Source organism: Zeugodacus cucurbitae, chromosome 3 (assembly GCF_028554725.1).
Source record: "Zeugodacus cucurbitae isolate PBARC_wt_2022May chromosome 3, idZeuCucr1.2, whole genome shotgun sequence".
NCBI classification, from domain to species: domain Eukaryota; kingdom Metazoa; phylum Arthropoda; class Insecta; order Diptera; family Tephritidae; genus Zeugodacus; species Zeugodacus cucurbitae.
In genome coordinates this window covers 41,016,195-41,035,717 of record NC_071668.1, presented here as the reverse complement: position 1 = coordinate 41,035,717, position 19,523 = coordinate 41,016,195, and the positions used below count along the sequence as shown (strand labels likewise).

Below are 19,523 nucleotides of genomic sequence, written 5' to 3'. Positions count from 1 at the left end.
TTTGATCGTCTTCTCTCCCGTCGAGGTGTGGGCGAAATGTTAAAGAACTTCGTTTTGATGCGGATTGTGGCTAGACGTTCATTCACCACAGTAAATGCCAGGACTCGACGACTGAGACTCTCTTTTATATGGCCGCTGTAGTAAATGCCACAAGAACCTACTCGTCTCAGTCTTTGTCCAGTCCATCGTATTTAGACAGCAGTGATATCAGCTTTTACTTCTAGGTGGACATCAAACAGCTTACATAACGTATGCAGCTTACACCTTAATACGTTTGCAGTAGTCGTCTTCAAAATTAGGGTCTCTCATCCGACGTTGTTGTTTTTTTTTTTCTTTTCATTCGGAGAAGCGGTCTTCGACTTCTCACTTTAGTTCGCTTCCAAACAGATGTATGTTGGCTATCCAGATGATACTAAGACCAGAAGTCGTGAGCTGTTTGAGCTTCATGCAAAAGAACCGACTTGAGGCGTGTTAACAACTTTCACAACTCTATATTAAATTTAACATTTCACAATATTTATTATAATTAATAGTTAATAATCTAATCCTGGCTCATTTATTAATTCACAATTTTATTTCCTATAAACTAAGCTTACCTTTTTCTAAACTTACTAAGGCCTCTTTAACTTATATAAATCTTATTCCAACTATTATTTTTTTTCAGCAATATGGACAAAAACTAAAAAAGAGCTGTGTGTATTTAAATCATGGCATTTAACCGAGGCTGCTTGTTAGTGTATAATGGTTGAGATACATATAAAATTCAATACTATTTGGTATATAGTTTTAATTATTTCCTCTATATCAACTGGTATAAAATCAGGTAAGTCACATAATTATTAATAGAACTCATATCTATATACATATGAAAGCATGTAAGGAAGGGCTAAGTTCGGGTGTAACCGAACATTTTATACTCTCGCAATTTATTTATTTAACTTTATTTATATTATATAATACACAAATTGACCCACATATTCGTCATATATATTGTATAGAGTTCATTGAAAGTTAGAAACCCTAATATTAGGTTAGAAGTACCGAGGTCCTCATGTTCGCTATATGGGGCCTTGACAACCTATGGTCCGATTTCGGTGATTTTTAGAATGGGGCTGCCACACTATAAACGCAGTATTTGTGCAAAGTTCTACATCGATATCTTCACTAGTGCTTACTTTATACATTGAAAAGTTAACGATTCAGACCGTCTTCAAAGTTCTAGTATATAGGAAGTAGGCGTGGTTGTGAAGCGATTTGGCCTATTTTCACAACATATCATTGGGATGTAAGGAAACTATTACAAACCAAGTTTCATTGAAATCGGTCGAGTAGTTCCTGAGATATGGTTTTTGACCCATAAGTGGGCTACGCCACGCCCATTTTCCATTTTGTAAAAAAATCTGAGTGTAGCTTCTATCTGCCATTTCTTATGTGAAATTTAGTGTTTCTGACGTTTTTGGTTAGTGAGCTAACCCACTTTTAGTAATTTTCAGCCTAACCCTTGTATGGGAGGAGGCGTGGTTATTATCCGATTTCTGTCATTTTTAGACTGTATAAGGAAATGGCTAAAAAAAACGACTGCAGAAAGTTTGGTTTATATAGCTCTATTGGTTTGCGAGATATGTACAAAAAACCTATTTGGTGGCGGGCCCACGCCCACTTCCCCAAAAAAATTACATCCAAATATGCCCCTTCATAGTGCGATCCTTCATACCAAATTTTATTTCCATAGCTTTATTTATGGCTTAGTTATGGCACTTTATGTGTTTTCGGTTTTCGCCATTTTGTGGGCGTGGCAGTGGTCCGATTTTGCTGATTTTCGAACTTAACCTTCTGATGGTGCCAAGGAACACGTGTTCCAAGTTTCATTAAGATATCTCAATTTTTACTCAAGTTACAGCTTGCACGGACGGACGGACAGACAGACATCCGGATTTGAACTTTTCTCGTCACCCTGATCATTTTGATATATATATACCTATATATAACTCGTTTAGCTTTAGGACTTACAACCAACCGTTATGTGGACAAAACTATAATACTCTCGTAGCAACTTTGTTGCGAGAGTATAAAAATTGTATATGAACAAGAAGTTTAAGGCTAAGTTTTGCCATAGTATACCGTATACACCTTTTCATCGAAATAATACTTAATTATAATATCAAATCTTCTATCTGAATAAAAGATACATTCAAAAATATCAAATGGTCAAAAAGTAATCTGAAAAAATAAAAAAATTGGCGAAAACCATGGTAATATGTAAAATTAATTTAATGTAAATCTACTAAAATAATCAAAAAAAAAATCATTACATATATGGGGGATTCCTTTACTTTTGCGAGAAATGCAAAAATACTATACCAACATTTGTATGCAATAGCACTCGGACACCACATTGCACAAATTTCGGACATTCAATTGTGGACAAACAAAAATTAGACAAAAGTTTCATGATTGGTTTTTAAAACCAATAACACGGGTCAACACAAAATTTGACCATGACTTTAAAGCAGTAAATTTCCATTGTTTAGGTCTTAATTAGACGAAAAAAAAATATATGCCATGAAAAAACTTGCTTTTTTATTTAGGACACCGTTTTAATGATATTTTTAAAATATGTGGTTTTAATTTTTAATTGAAAATGAAATCACTTAAAGAAACATTTTAATTAAAACTTACCAAAACGTAAAAAGTAACTTAAAAGTGCACACTTTTACTTTTTTTTATGTTCATAGGTACTATCTCTTAATAAACCCCAAATATAGTCTCCCATCATGTTTTCATTGTATTGGCCTTGATAACGTTGTTCGAAGCTCATAATGTCCTGGTGAAAACTTTCTCCTTGCTCTTCTGAATACGCTCCCATGTTGTTTTTGAATTTATCTAAATAAGCATGCAGCATATGTACTTTTAATGACATTCTGCAGCCCATGGCTTCAAAATTTTTGTCTTCAAAGTTCTGGTATATAGGAAGTAGGCGTGGTTGTGAAGCGTTTTGGCCTATTTTCACAACATATCATTGGGATGTAAGGAAACTATTACAAACCAAGTTTCCTTCAAATCGGTCGAGTAGTTCCTGAGATATGGTTTTTGACCCATATGTGGGCGACGCCACGCCCATTTTCCATTTTGTAAAAAAAACCTGAGTGTAGCTTCTATCTGCCATTTCCTATGTGAAATTTAGTGTTTCTGACGTTTTTGGTTAGTGAGCTAACCCACTTTTAGTAATTTTCAGCCTAACCCTTGTATGGGAGGAGGCGTAGTTATTATCCGATTTCTGTAATTTTTGGACTGTATAAGGAAATGGCTAAAAAAAACGACTGCAGAAAGTTTGGTTTATATAGCTCTATTGGTTTGCGAGATATGTACAAAAAACCTATTTGGTGGCGGGCCCACGCCCACTTTATGTGTTTTCGGTTTTCGCCATTTTGTGGGCGTGGCAGTGGTCCGATTTTGCTGATTTTCGAACTTAACCTTCTGATGGTGCCAAGGAACACGTGTTCCAAGTTTCATTAAGATATCTCAATTTTTACTCAAGTTACAGCTTGCACGGACGGACGGACAGACAGACATCCGGATTTGAACTTTTCTCGTCACCCTGATCATTTTGATATATATATACCTATATATAACTCGTTTAGCTTTAGGACTTACAACCAACCGTTATGTGGACAAAACTATAATACTCTCGTAGCAACTTTGTTGCGAGAGTATAAAAATTGTATATGAACAAGAAGTTTAAGGCTAAGTTCTGCCATAGTATACCGTATACACCTTTTCATCGAAATAATACTTAATTATAATATCAAATCTTCTATCTGAATAAAAGATACATTCAAAAGTATCAAATGGTCAAAAAGTAATCTGAAAAATAAAAAAATTGGCGAAAACCATGGTAATATGTAAAATTAATTTAATGTAAATCTACTAAAATAATCAAAAAAAAAATCATTACATATATGGGGGATTCCTTTACTTTTGCGAGAAATGCAAAAATACTATACCAACATTTGTATGCAATAGCACTCGGACACCACATTGCACAAATTTCGGACATTCAATTGTGGACAAACAAAAATTAGACAAAAGTTTCATGATTGGTTTTTAAAACCAATAACACGGGTCAACACAAAATTTGACCATGACTTTAAAGCAGTAAATTTCCATTGTTTAGGTCTTAATTAGACGAAAAAAAAATATATGCCATGAAAAAACTTGCTTTTTTATTTAGGACACCGTTTTAATGATATTTTTAAAATATGTGGTTTTAATTTTTAATTGAAAATGAAATCACTTAAAGAAACATTTTAATTAAAACTTACCAAAACGTAAAAAGCAACTTAAAAGTGCACACTTTTACTTTTTTTTATGTTCATAGGTACTATCTCTTAATAAACCCCAAATATAGTCTCCCATCATGTTTTCATTGTATTGGCCTTGATAACGTTGTTCGAAGCTCATAATGTCCTGGTGAAAACTTTCTCCTTGCTCTTCTGAATACGCTCCCATGTTGTTTTTGAATTTATCTAAATAAGCATGCAGCATATGTACTTTTAATGACATTCTGCAGCCCATGGCTTCAAAATTTTTTAGCATATATTCAACTAGTTGGACTTTTCTGATCGGCGAAAATCTGTCTAATTTGCGGACCAACAAAAACCCCGGCTTTAATCTTTGCTTCGGATAACTTCGGGAAAACTTTTTTAAGTATTCAAAAGCTTCTGAGGTTTGATACAGTTTTTTAACAAATTGTTTCATCAACCCTAACTTAATGTGCAGAGGCGGCATTAACACTTTTTCTGCTTCAACAATTGGCTCAAATTTTACGTTGTCTTTTTCGATACAAAGTTCTGTTCTTTCAGGCCAAGACCGTTGAGTATAATGCTTAGCATCCGCTCTACTATCCCATAAGCACAAATAACACGGATACTTTGTATATCCGCTTTGAAGTCCCATAAAAAATCTCACCATTTTGAAATCTCCAATTACCTGCCAGTTATACTCGCAATACTTTACAGATTCACTTTCATAATTTTCTTTTAGATATACTGAGTGAGCGATTGGAAGAGATGGAAATTTATTTCTGTTATGTAATAAAACAGCATTTATGCTTTTGGTAGAACTATCGATGAATAAACGCCATTCGCTAGAAACACAAAGTATGCCAATTTCTTTGAACAAACCTTTTATGTCATTGCAAAAACAAAGTCCATCTTCTTTTGTGAAAAATGTTGAGAATATTTCATACCTAGTCCGCTGATCTGTAATATTAACATCATCAAGCAAATTCCACTGTTTTAAGCGAGAGCCTAAAATCTCTGCTTTACTTTTTGGCAAATTTAAATCTCTAATCAAATCATAAAATCTTATGTGGTGACGAAACGAGGTTTTGGTTGTTCTGGTGTCGGTAAAAACTCCTTATCGGAATTACTTTTATGAGAACTAAGAGATAAGCTACTATTTTGCGATAATTTTATCGGTGGCTCAGGTACAGGTATTGTCAAATCGTGTGAAACTGGAGTAGAAGAAGATTCAAGGTCAGGATATTCGATAGGTTTTGCATTTTTACCTGTACGCCTTTTACTCGGATTCACAATGCAAAAGTAGCAGTCGTTAACGTGATCTTTTGGTTCTCGCCAGATTCTTGGTATTGCAAATTTCATGAACCTTTTCTAACCTCGATACCAACCGTTATATCGATATCGATATCGATACACACATCTTAACACTAATCTACTGTACATACGGACAGTATGTACAAATATCTTAAACATAAGTGTTCTCAAGGGCAAACACAACTGTTTCTTGTCTATTGTTAGTTTAGGATCACTTCCGATCTCAAGGGCAAACAAAATTGTTTTTTAGCTATTATTCGTTTAGGATCATTTGCGGTCTCAAGGGCAAACAATCTTTTACATTACATACATTAAATACGAAATTTTAAAAAAATGTGGTTTTAATTTTTAATTGAAAATGAAATCACTTAAAGAAACATTTTAATTAAGTTTTACTGTCAAAATAACTTACAAAACAGTAAAAAAATAATTTAAAAGTGCACACTTTTACTTTTTCTTTTATGGTACTATCTCTTAATTAACCCCAAATATAGTATTATTACTATAACTTTTACAAAAGCAAACTTTATACAAAAAGAAGGTACTTCCTTGTCATTTTTGTTCATAATTAATCAGAAAATCATAAAATAAACTTTAGGACAAAGAAAAATTTTTTTTTGTCGAGTCGTGTAATTTGAACTTTGTAGACAACGAAAGTTATTGGAAAACTATGAATGAATTAAATGAAGAACTTGCGGTTTGGAATGGATATTTACTGTGATTGACCAGTTTAACGTAGGACGTTTTTAACAGATGCAGATGAGTATCAAGACATCAATTTACATTGCTATTTGCTTTGATCAATCACAGTCCACAGCTTAGCAGCATTCAATATATCAGGCAGTATTTGGTATATCCCCACCCTGGAATAACTTTACATTGTTTGGGTTCATCTTGTGAAAATTTAGCGGAAATTTATCTAGTCTCCATGGATTGGGAGATGGTGAAGCCTTTACTTGAAAACAAAGATGTAGCTGGTCCGTTTCCCACCATAAAATTAGGAAACAAATATGTTTTGGTAGTTATGGATTACTTCACCAAATGGCCAGAAGTATACCCAATTCCTAATCAAGAAACTGAAACAGTAGCAGATGTATTCATCAATAATTGGGTAACGAGGTATGGTGTTCCTATAGAATTACATTCTGACCAAGGAAGGAATTTGGAATCAGCTATAATTCAGGAAATGTGCCACAAATTGGGTATACGAAAAACTCGTACAACAGCTTTACATCCACAATCCGATGGTATGGTAGAACGTTCCAATCGAACTTTGGAAGAACATCTAAAGAAAGTGATAGACAAGTATCAAAAGGATTGGGATACCCATACATCCTTGTTCCTGATGGCTTATCGGTCAGCCGTAGATGAAGTAAGTTATAAGTAAGAAGTTTTAAACTCAAATAACTAGTAAAAAAAAGTGTTAAGAAATATAAGTGTATAGCCATTAAATAGTGACTTTTATTTGACAATCCAGTGATCGAGCTCAGGGTAGAGTTTCAGCGTAAACGACAGATTTTGGAAATCCGTTCCAATTGGTGTCAGAAGTGGGATTGACAAATAAAATTTCATAGGAGATAATGGTTAAGTTCAACGATTTAAAGATACCACAGCTCAAAAAGGAGTTGGAACAACGAGGCTTAGCAACGAAAACATCAACGTGGACGAATTTGTTTTCGAATCGCTGTTAGAGGAATCAACAACGAAAATAGAGGAAAAGGAAGATAATCCATGTTCATCAGGGGTACCGGACATGTAGATGGTTTTGTCTGCATTGTCACAGACTTCATCGCAGATGTCCTCACAGTTTGAAGCGCAGGACGCGCGTTGTTCAACACGAATGAAAGAACATGAAGCATGTATGGCAACACAAGTGTCACAAATAAAAGAGCTGTCAACACAGATGTCAGCACAATTGAAAGAAGAGGACGCCCGTATATCACAGACTGATGTGGAAGAACTGAAAGATCGTTTCCGTGACCTACAATTAAATCGATCAATGGTGTCAACCGGATCAGTCAAAGTTAAAATACCATCATTCGACGACACAACTCCGTTCCAGATGTTCAAGCTCCAATTTAAAAAGACGGCAGTTACAAACACAATTACAATTGAAACGCGCAAGACAAAGTTGCTGCGTTATTCGTGGCTTTAAAAGGGGCTGTCACGAGTGAGTCTTTGCAGGAATTTGCTACGGAAATTGAAAAGTTAGCTCACTTGGCCCATGCGCAAAAGTCGGCAGAGTATATGTATATATATATATATATATATATATATATTTGGCGTAGGAACCGCTTTAAGTGATTATAGCCGAATCCACCAGGTCACTTTCCTCTTGATCCTTCAATCGGAGTTGAGGTGGTCCTCTTCCGCAGCTTCCTCCAGCGGGTACTGCATCGAACATTTTCAGGGCTGGAGTGTTTTCATCCATCCGTACAACATGACCTAGCCAGCGTAGCCGCTGTCTTTTTATTCGCTGAACTATGTCAATGTCGTTGTATAAATCATACAGCTCATCGTTCCATCATCTGCGGTATTCGCCGTTGCCAAATTTAAAAGGACCATAAATCTTGCACAGAACCTTTCTCTCGAAAACCCCAAGAGTCGTCTCATCGGACGTTGCCATCGTCCACGCTTCGGCGCCATATATCAGGACGGGAATAATGAGCGATTTGTAATGTTTGATTTTGGTTCGTCGAGAGAGGACTTTACTTTTCAATTGCGAACTCAGTCCAAAGTAGCAGCTGTTGGCAAGAGTGATTCTGCGTTGGATTTCGAGGCTGACATTGTTAACGCTTGTTACCAAGTAGACGCTTGTTACCAAGTGTGAGCCAAGACGCGAGTGCGCTGACTGTTTGTTTGATGACACGAGATATTTCGTATTGTCCTAATTCACCGCCAGACCCATTCGCTTCACTTCCTTATCCAGTCTTGAAAAAGCAGAACAAACGGTGCGGTTGTTGCTTCCGATGATATCAATATCATCGGCGTACGCCAGCAGCTCTACACTCATATAGAAGATTGTACCTTCTCTATTTAGCTCTACAGCACGTATTATTTTTACCAGTAATAGATTGAAGAAGTCACACGATAGTGAGTCACCCTGTCTGAAGCCTCGTTTGATATCTAGCCGTATTAGTTTTGAAGGGATACCTAATTCAGATATCGCGGCATAGAGGCAGCTCCGTTTCGTGCTGTCGAAGGCAGCTTTAAATCGACAAAAAAGTGATAAGTATGGATTCTTCTCTCTCGGGTCTTTTCCAAGATTTGGCGAATGGTGATTATCTGGTCCATGGTGGATTTTCCAGGTCTAATGCCACACTGATGAGGTCCAATCAGTACGCTTGACAGAACCTTGTATGCAATGTTGTGGGGTCTCCCTTTTTATGGATTGGGGAGAGCACACTGAGATAGCAATCGTCAGGCATGCTTTCTTCCGACCATATTCCGCAAAGAAGCTGATGAATGCACCCTATCAGCTCTTCGCCGCCGTATTTGAATAGCTCGGCCGGCAATCCATCGGCCCCCGCCGCTTTGTTGTTCTTCAAGCGGGTAATTGCAATTCGAATTTCTTCATGGTCGGGTAATGGAACATCTATTTCATAGTCATCGATTGGGGAATCGGGTTCACCATCTCCTGGTTTTGTACTTTCACTGCCATTAAACAAGTCAGAGAAGTATTCCCTCCATAATCCCAGTATGCTCTGGACAACCGTTACCAGATTACTTCCTCGGTCCCTACATGATAATGTTCCGGTCTTGAAACCTTCTGTAAATCGACTCATCTTTTCATAAAATTCTAAAACACTGGAGACATGTCTTTCGTCTATCACAACATGTTCGATTTGATTGCGCGTGTTTTGATCAGGGGGCAGCCACGTAGCTTGATTAATTTTCTTATGCTGGAATCTGGTACTCCAGACAACCATATTTCGGGCCCCAGCGAAGTCGATCAGCCTCAGGCCTGAATTTTCCGACTTATATGTGCGTTCTAGGCGCTCATAGAAAGCATCTGTGGGATGTCCACAATAATAATATATGATTTATTATTCTTAGGATGTGTGTAGCTACTGCTGCGAGATCACCAGAAAAAAGGAAGGATCGAACAGATGACATTTTAGTGTTGCCATATCAGCATCAAATAATTATATTGCAGGTTTGCATTTTAGTTGATGATAGTGATTGAAGTTTGGCCTTGCCACAACACACCCCCTATGCGGGAAAGCGAAAACGTACTCGTCGTCCAGATTTCGTTTGGTATTCCTTCTGCTTAGTTGTTTGATTGGACGGGGTTTGTTTATCCTCTGCGACGAAAGCTGATTTTAACCGGTCCATGGAAATGTTCACGTCCTTTCCTCGGATTTTGACTTTGAAAAATTTGTCATTTCGTTTGACCACGGAAAATGGTCCCTCGTATGGAGGTTGAAGAGGCTGACGAATTGCGTCATTGCGTACGAAAACTGATGGCGTTGACTGTAAATTCTTTTCCACGAACGGTGCATGCGCTGAGTTATTTCTTGTTGGTGACGGCTTCAGTGCCTGCATGCGTAAGCGTAAATTTTGGACGAATTCGCATTCGTTAGCGTTGTGTGTATGTTTTTCCGAAAAGAACTGACCAGGTAATCGAAGAGTGTTTCCGGAAACCATTTCTGTGGGTGTCGCTTTTAAGTCCTCTCTCCATGAGGAACGAAAACCTAAAAGAATTAGTGGGAGTATTTCGACTACGTAAATGTTGTACGCCTAACAGTCTGGAAAGATCTCGGAAGAGTGCAGATTCAAATTGTCTGCCCTGATCCGTTGTTATTCTACTCGGTACTCCAAATCTGGCGATCCATTGTGTGTAGAAATTGCATGCTATTGTTTCTGTCGTCATGTCTTCGAGCGGGTATGCCAACCCGGGGAATAGCGATCGACTATAGTCAAGCAGTATCGATATTCCTTGCAAGGTGGTAATGGCCCTACAATGTTCATGTTGATATGGTCAAAATGTTGTTCCGGTAACATGAATGTTGATAGTGGTGCTCTGTTGGGGCGTTGTACTTTGGATCTTTGGAATGGGATGCACTGCCTGGACCATAAGCGGCAATCTTTTCAGAGATCAGGCCATACGAACTTCTCCGCGATTATATTTGTGGTTTTACATCGCAAAAGATTTATATATCTGTGCCTGGAATCGGAAAAGTTTTCATTGTTAGGTTGCAATTCGAATTAAGTAAACCTTTGAATTCTGAGTTGGACTTTTGACTCTCCGCAAGTTTGGAGAAGTCGAGAGTGTTTGGAGTATGTATGGCGTCGATGCGTGACATTGTATCAGCTACTCTGTTGTCTTTTCCGGGGATGTATCGAATGTCTGTTGTGAATTGTGCGATAAATTCAGAATGACGCACTTGACGCGGGGATGCCTTTTCTAGCTTTTGCTGGAACACATATTGTAATGGTTTGTGGTCCGTAAGGATGAAAAATGGTCTACCTTCGAGCATATATTGAAAATATTTCACTGCTTTGTACGCCGCTAATAGTTCTCGATCGTAAGTGCTGTATCTTGTTTGTGGTTCGGTAAGGCGTTCGGAATAAAAGCCTAGTGGTTGCCACTGGTTGTTATCGTGTTGTTGTAGTATAGCTCCTACAGCAGTTTCCGAAGCATCTACAGTTAAGCTTAGTTGCGCCGCGGGTTTGGGGTAAGCGAGTAGAGTTGCATTACATAATTCGTTTTTGCATTGCTGAAATGCCTCTTTTGCTTCGTCGGTGCATTCTACAAGTGATGTGTCGTTTTTGGTGTTACCTTTCACTAACTTGAATAAGCTCAATTGTGTTTTTGCAGCGCAGCGCAAAAATCTTCAAAAGAAATTCATCATGCCGAGGAAACGTCGCAAATCACATGATCTGGTTGGTAATTTAAAATTTCGAATGGCTTGAACCTGTTCTTCTGGTGGTGAGATTCCATGGCCGTTTATTTTGAATCCTAAAAATTTCACTTGTGGTTGGCCTAGTATGCATTTCGAGCGGTTGAACTAGTCCGTATTCGCGTAGCTTTTCAAATAATAATTGGAGATGTTGTTGATGTTGGTTCATGTCCTTTGATGATATCAATATATCATCGAGATATGGCCAGGCGAAATCGTATTCGCGGAAGATGTGATCCATGAATATTTGGAAGGTTTGGCTGGCGTTCCTAAGACCAAAACAAATGAACGGAAATTCAAACATGCCAAATGGCGTAGTAATTGCTGTCTTTGGAATGTCGTTTGGTTCCACAGGAATCTGGTGGTATGCCCGGCGCAGATCGAGTGTTGAAAAAATTCTGCAACCATGCAGTGAATGAGTGAGGTCGTGGATGTGTGGAAGGGGATACCTGTCGGGCTCGGTGACTACATTTAATCGCCTGAAGTCTCCACATGGTCTCCACTCGCCGTTTTTTTTCTTCGTCATATGTAATGGGCTTGCCCATGGACTGCGAGATGAACGACAAATGCCTGCGTCCAACAAAAATTGTATCTCGGCTTTCGCGTCTTTCAGTTTCTCAAGTGATAAACGTTTCGGTTTGGAGAAAACTGGTGGCCCTTTCGTGACGATGTGGTGTGTGACCAAGTGATGTTGTTTTTTGGTTGTGAAATTTGCTATTGTTATGTCTTGGAACTTTCTCAATAAATCCTGGAATTGTTGATTTTCATTAATGCAAGATAAATTCAAAACTACTTCATTATTGGCTGACACTGAACATAGTTTGCTGATGCTTGTGATGTCGTCGATTAGTTTTCTTCGTCGTAAGTTGACTGATAGGTTGAAATGTGATAAAAAATCCGCTCCGATGATGGCTTGCGACACGTCGGCAATGATAAAGTTCCTGGAAAATTGTCGTCGTAGACCCAAATTGAGGAACATTACTTTTTCACCATAAGTTTTTATGGTCGACCTATTTGCTGCGTAGAGGTAGTTACTTTTGTTAGGATGTCTTCGTTGTTGTTGCGTCGGTGGAATTACGCTGACTTCGGCTCCTGTGTCGATAAGGAAATTCATTGCTGATTTTTTGTCTCGAACGATTAAGCGACGGTTTGTGTTGTTGAGCCTGTCGTCGACCGCCATTGACGACAGACTAGTTAGTTTAACTTTTTTGCGCAGGGGCTGCAACATTTTTTGGCTTCGTTGCCGAATGCCAGCACCAGCACAGGCCATTTGAGCTGTCATTTTGCTTGCCGGAACGAGATGGAGGACGGTTCCTGGTTCGACTTCTGGATCGATGATTAATATTTGCTTTAATCGAAGCTATATCTTTTACAATTTCAGCTAATTGTTTCTCGATGCTGGATTGCGCTTGCGTGGTTGTGTGTTGGGCTTCGACCGCGTGTACCTGTGGTGTATCGCTAACCTCACTTATTTTGTCTGCGAGTAGGGCTAGTTTGTCCAGAGGTTCATTGCTGATGGAAATTATTAGACGCATGTTGGATGGTAGTCGACTCATCCAGATGGACTATAGAATGTTGTCATTTATTTCGCTGCCGGCTGAACTACGCATTTCGCGCAAGAGATGTGATGGCCGCATGTCACCAAGCTCTTGCTCTTGCAGTAGTTTTTTAACACGTTTTTGCTCCTAGTCAGCGAATTGCGTGATTAAGCGATTTTTCAGTGTGGGATATAAGTCACTGTTTGGGTGATTTAAAATTATATCACTTATTTGAGCCAGCACGTTGCTTTCTATTGCGGCCACGATGGTGTGGTACTTGGTTTTGTCGCTCGTTATTCCTCCGGCAATGAATTGCGACTCCACTTGCGCGATCCACAGTTCTGGCTTTGCGTGCCAGAATGGTGGAATCTTTATCGAAACTAACTGGTTGAGTGCTTCGTCCTCGGCCATTTTAACTTACGTCGGGGTCTCCAATATGTGGGATGTCCACAATAATAATAAATGATTTATTATTCTTAAGTAGGATGTGTGTAGCTGCTGCTGCGAGATCACCAGAAAAAAGGAAGGATCGAACAGATGACATTTTAGTGTTGCCATATCAACATCAAATAATTATATTGCAGGGTTGCATTTTAGTTGATGATATTGATTGAAGTTTGGCCTTGCCACACATCTTTGGTCACATCGTCCTTCTTTTCCGTTGGGGCGTGGGTGCAAATCAGCGATGTGTTGAAGAACCTTGCTTTGATGCGGATTGTGGCAAGACGTTCATCCACGGGGGTGATTGCCAGGACTCGGCGATGGAGTCTCTCTCCCACCACAAATCCGACACCAAATTTGCGCTCCTTTATATGGCCGCTGTAGTAGGTGTCACACGGACCCACCTCCTTCCGTCCTTGTCCCGTCCATCGCACTTCTTGGATGGCGGTGATGTCAGCCTTTAGTTGTATGAGGACATCAACCAGCTGAGCAGAGGCACCTTCCCAATTAAGTGTCCGGACATTCCAGGTGCATGCCCTCAAATCGTGATCCTTAAAACGTTTGCAGGGGTCGTCGTCAAAAGTGGGGTTTCTCATCTGAGGCTCTGTTTGGTCTTTCATTGGGGAGGTTTTTTAAGTGGTGGGTCACAAACCCTACGCACAACCGTAGGGCTTCGCCTTCTCCCTTTAGCTCGACTTCAAACGGATGTCAGTTGGCTATCCATATGCAAAAGAATCGTTCCTGGCCACTTCCAAGTGAATGGCAATCAGAAACTTTCCTCAATTGCGTGAACTTTTACATATAACCCCGTCCCCCGACGAGAATACGCGCTATGTTGCAATAGCATATCCAAAATTGAATTTTGCAGAAACGGTATCCTTTTTTCTAACGCACGAAACTGTCTCCTTACTGAGCCATAGAACATTTAAAGCTCTTAGTGTCGAAATAGAAGAGCCTGCCTGGACGAAGAAATTTTTTGAAGAAATGCATAAAATGCTGGGAAAATCTGGAGAACCACGTAAGAAAAATTATGACGTGGTTAAGTGCTTCAACTGCGGAAATTGCACGTAATTGCAATATGGAATCTAATCGATCCAATAATCTAATTGGACGCAAACGCAAAGCTGAAGAAGACCAACCAACTCTGAAAAGGAACCAATCGTTAAACTAAAGTGAGCCAGTCTTAAGGGGCTGCTGGCTCCCCCAAGTGAATGCCCCGTAATCTCTGTCTCTCAGATAAATAGAAATATGAATAACGTTACCTTTAGTGGATGTGTGGACGGTAGAGAGCGCATACTGACTGTGGACAAGACACTTAAGTTCTGGGGGAAGTAACGTGCGAAATCGTAATAGGAAAGATAGCCATGTTCCATAATTTTATAGTGCCAGATATCGTTGACGAAGTCATAATTGGAGTAGACTTTCGCAAGTAAAGGAATCAAATTAGACATGGAAAACAGAATTATGACTTATACTAATATGGAAGTGCCTCTTATGTCTGGTTATGATAACAAATGCAACACTGAACAAACACGTTGTGGGTTGTTGAAGGCGCAAAAGAATCTACATCAAACTTACTTATAGGAAAAACCCTGGCTATGACACGACAAGACAAAAGAGCTCCGGGAAGAGTCCTTAATGAGTGTAAGTCCCTAATCACAGTCTCCAAAGGAGCTATATTAGGGCAGTGTCAGGAGATTGAGGCCGTAATCAATTGCGAAACACATTTTGAAGGAAATTCTGTGGAAAAACGATATTTCGAACAAGGTTAACGCCTGGCCCGAGGAACTAGCGGTAGACCATAAAAATAAGGCCAAACAACTTCTTCTCAGATACTCCACCATACTTGATAAATATGTATCCAAACCAGGTAGAACCAAAATTATGAAATATTTCATCAACACCGGAGATGCAAGACCAATCCGCCAGGCTCCTCGCAGCGTTCCATTAGCCAAACGTGAAGTTGTAAGCCAGACCATACGTTAAATGAGCGATAGCGGCATAATTGAACCATCAAGTCCATGGAGTTCACATGTAGTACTTGTGAAGAAGAAAGATGGCAACATGAGGTTCTGTGTGGACTACAGAAAGTTGAATGATGTTACTAAGAAAGACAGTTATCCATTACCTAGAATAGATGACACTCTAGACTCGATATCAGGCACAAATTAGCTTTCAACACTTGATTTGAAAAGTGGCTATTGGCAAGTGGAGGTAAACGAAGAAGACAAAGAAAAGACCGATTTCAGTGTTAAAGATGGTTTATGGCAATTCACTGTAATGCCCTTTGGGTTATGTAACGCTCCTGTCACTTTTGAGAGAGTTATGGATCAAGTGTTAAAAGGATTTCACTGGAAGACATGCTTGGTGTACCTAGACGATATCATCGTGTTGGGTAAAAGCTGTAATGAGCATTTCAAAAATTTGGAAGAAGTTTTCCAACGCATAGCTAGCGCTTGTTTAAAACTAACTCCAAAGAAGTCTTCTCTGTTCAAGAAGGATGTGAGCTATTTACGACAAAAGGTGACAATAAAAGGCATTTGCACAGCTCAAGAAAAGATAGAGGCAGTGAAAGACTGACCCAGACCTAAATATTTACACGAGTTGCGGAGTTTCCTTGGACTGTGTACGATTCGTTCCAAATTTCGCCAGCGCAGCTAGTAGCCTCCATGAACTCACGAAGCAGAATAAAGCCTTTGAATGGAATGAAGAACAGGAATTGACCTTCCAAACTCTGAAGGAGAGATTATGCACTGTGCCAATGTTATCATATCCAGTTCCAGGCTCAACGTTCGCCTTGGACCGGATGCTAGTGGCTATGCAATAGGAGGCGTTCTATCACAAGTGATGGACGGGAATCAGAAAGTGGTCGTGTGTTATAGCCAGACGATAAGTATGCCAGAGAACAATTATTGCGTATGGCGAAGAGAATTATTGGCATTGGAGAAGTGCATCAAACATTTCCATAAGTACCTTTATGGACAACGATTTCGAGTAAGGACAGATCACGCAGCGATAAAATGGCTTCTGCAATTCAAGAATCCAGAAGGATAATTGGCACGGTGGATTGAGAGACTCCAAAGTTATGACTTCTCTATAGAATATCGCAACGGTAGTAGTCTTGGGAATGCGGACGCGATGTCCCGTCGTCCTTGTAATTTAGAATGTAGACATTGTTCAAGAGCTGAGGCCAAAGAAGACATTACAGATTTCCGATTTATGACAATAACTTCAACAGAAGGCTGGGATTAACAGGAATTACAAAAATGTCAGCAAGAAGATCCAGATTTGGAACTGGTAATGCATGGAGTGGAGCTGAACAAGCGTCCAACGAGAGAAGAGAGTCCGGTTGCAAAGGCATATTGGGTACAGTGGAACAGTTTAATGTTGGTATCTAGCTGCTTGCATCAAGCGTGGGAAAGCGAAGATGGACAAAGTTCCCGAGCTCTTATAATTGTTCCGAAAGTCGGAATTCCTAATGTTCTCAAGGAGATGCATAACGGTCCACGTGGATGGCACATGGGAATCACAAAAATCTTGGAAAAACTAAAGCAAAGATTTTATTATGTTGGTTGTCGGCAATCAGTCACTGAAAGGATAGCTAATTGTGATGAGTGCATTAAAGCTAAAGGACCGAAATCCGGGAGTCACGGCCAGATGAAGCAGTACAATTCGGGTGTTCTATTTGAGCGAATTGCCATGGATGTAGCTGGTTCATTTCCCACCAGTAAATTAGATAACAAATACGTTTTGGTAGTCATGGATTATTTCAGCAAATGGCCAGAAGTAAACCCAATTTGCTATCAAGAAGCTGAAACAGTAGCAGAAGTATGCATCAATAATTTTATCATGAGCGATAAAATGAATTCAAAATACGACAAGGCAAAGAACTCTGAACAATTTTTGGAAGGGGATTGGGTGTTGTTATATAACTCACAACGGAAAAAAGGATTGTCTCCTAAATTTCAATGTAGTTGGGAAGGACTGTACCAGGTTATTAAACGGATCAATGATGTATTGTATCGCATACAGACAATTGGAAGACCCAGGAATAAAATGAATGTGGATCATCTAAAACGGCATGCAGCATTTGGTTCTGGAAGTGTGAGACTTAAGTGGACGGCAGTGTGACGAACATGTATGCTAGAATAAACTAGAATCGACAATCGAAATCGATAACTTGTCAGATTTATCAAGACATCGATATTCGTAGTTGCCAGAACGTTCGAATGGACTATATAAGGGCTGCCGGACTGGCAGCAAGACACAGTTCTAATTATAGAGTTGCCGAGTAAAGTGCAAGAAGCTATAAGTAAGAAGTCGAAAACTCGAATAACGAGTAATAAAGGGTTTAGTTCTTTAAATTAGAAATAAAGATAAGTGTATAGCCATTAAATAGTGACTTTTATTTGACAATCCACTGATCGAACTCAGGGTAGTGTTTCAGCGTAAACGATAGATTTTGGAAATCCGTTACAGTATTATAGCAAAATGTATATATATACATATTTTTATACTCTCGCAACAAAGTTGCTACGAGAGTATTATAGTTTTGACCACATAACGGTTGGTTGTAAGTCCTAAAACTGAACGAGTTAGATATAGGGTTATATATATCAAAATGATCAGGGTGACGAGAAAAGTTCAAATCCGGATGTGTGTCTGTCCGTCCGTCCGTGCAAGCTGTAACTTGAGTAAAAATTGAGATATCTTAATGAAACTTGGAACACGTGTTCCTCGTGTCCACGTGTAAGAAGGTTGCTTTCGAAAATGAGCAAAATCGGACCACTGCCACGCCCACAAAATGGCGAAAACCGAAAACACATAAAGTGCCATAACTAAGCCATAAATAAAGTTATGGAAATAAAATTTGGTATGAAGGATCGCACTATGAAGAGGCATACTTGGATGTAATTTTTTTGGGGAAGTGGGCATGGCCCCGCCACCAAATAGGTTTTTTGCACATATCTCGCAAACCAATAGAGCTATATAAACCAAACTTTCTGCAGTCGTTTTTTTTAGCCATTTCCTTATACAGTCCAAAAATGACAGAAATCGGATAATAACTACGCCTCCTCCCATACAAGGGTTAGGCTGAAAATTACTAAAAGTGGGTTAGCTCACTAACCAAAAACGTCAGAAACACTAAATTTCACATAGGAAATGGCAGATAGAAGCTACACTCAGGTTTTTTTTACAAAATGGAAAATGGGCGTGGCGTCGCCCACATATGGGTCAAAAACCATATCTCAGGAACTACTCGACCGATTTGAAGGAAACTTGGTTTGTAATAGTTTCCTTACATCCCAATGATATGTTGTGAAAATAGGCCAAATCGCTTCACAACCACGCCTACTTCCTATATACCAGAACTTTGAAGACAATCTGAATCGTTTACTTTACAATATATAAAGTAAGTACTAGTGAAGATATCTATGCAGAACTTTGCACAAATACTACGTTTATAGTGTGGCAGCCCCATTCTAAAAATCACCGAAATCGGACCATAGGTTGTCAAGGCCCCATATAGCGAACATGAGAACCTCGGTACTTCTAACCCAATATTAGGGTTTCTAACTTTCAATGGACTCTATACAATATATATGACGAATATGTGGGTCAAATTGTGTATTATATAATATAAATAAAGTTAAATAAATAAATTGCAAGAGTATAAAATGTTCGGTTACACCCGAACTTAGCCCTGCCTTACTTGTTTATACTTCTTTTGAGTCTAATAGTTTCATTGGTGAAAATCACGCAACATAATTGCCAAAGGGTTGTCATGATAACTAATCCTGCGCAAGTAAGCGGTACTAAATCTTTTAATCTTTTAAAAAGTTGCACACCGTAGATCCATATAAGTTTCAGTGTGGTTTTATATATAAATAAAGTAGTTTTCCGAACTATCGAACACATTAATTGTCAGGCCTGTTCGATCGAATTTTTCGTTAATTCGAGTACTCACTTAGAGGTTTGTTTTTCAATAAAAATGAGTTAAATATCTGTAAGTTGTTGTTTAATAA

The 19,523-nt window shown here is 39.0% G+C and overlaps 1 protein-coding gene across 2 annotated transcripts in view; it reads left to right on the top strand.

Moving 5' to 3' along the window:
* LOC105219897 (uncharacterized) overlaps nt 1-19,523 on the top strand; it is a 201,268-nt gene that overhangs the window by 10,430 nt on the left and 171,315 nt on the right. The window contains exon 2 of one of the 2 annotated variants that reach the window (XM_054227504.1): nt 665-823. In XM_054227504.1, coding sequence (XP_054083479.1) covers nt 742-823 — 82 coding nt within the window. In that variant the 5' untranslated portion in view covers nt 665-741. Of the gene's footprint in view, nt 1-664; nt 824-6,847; nt 6,988-19,523 lie in introns of those variants that run through there. The other variant, XM_054227505.1, reaches the window with a different exon arrangement.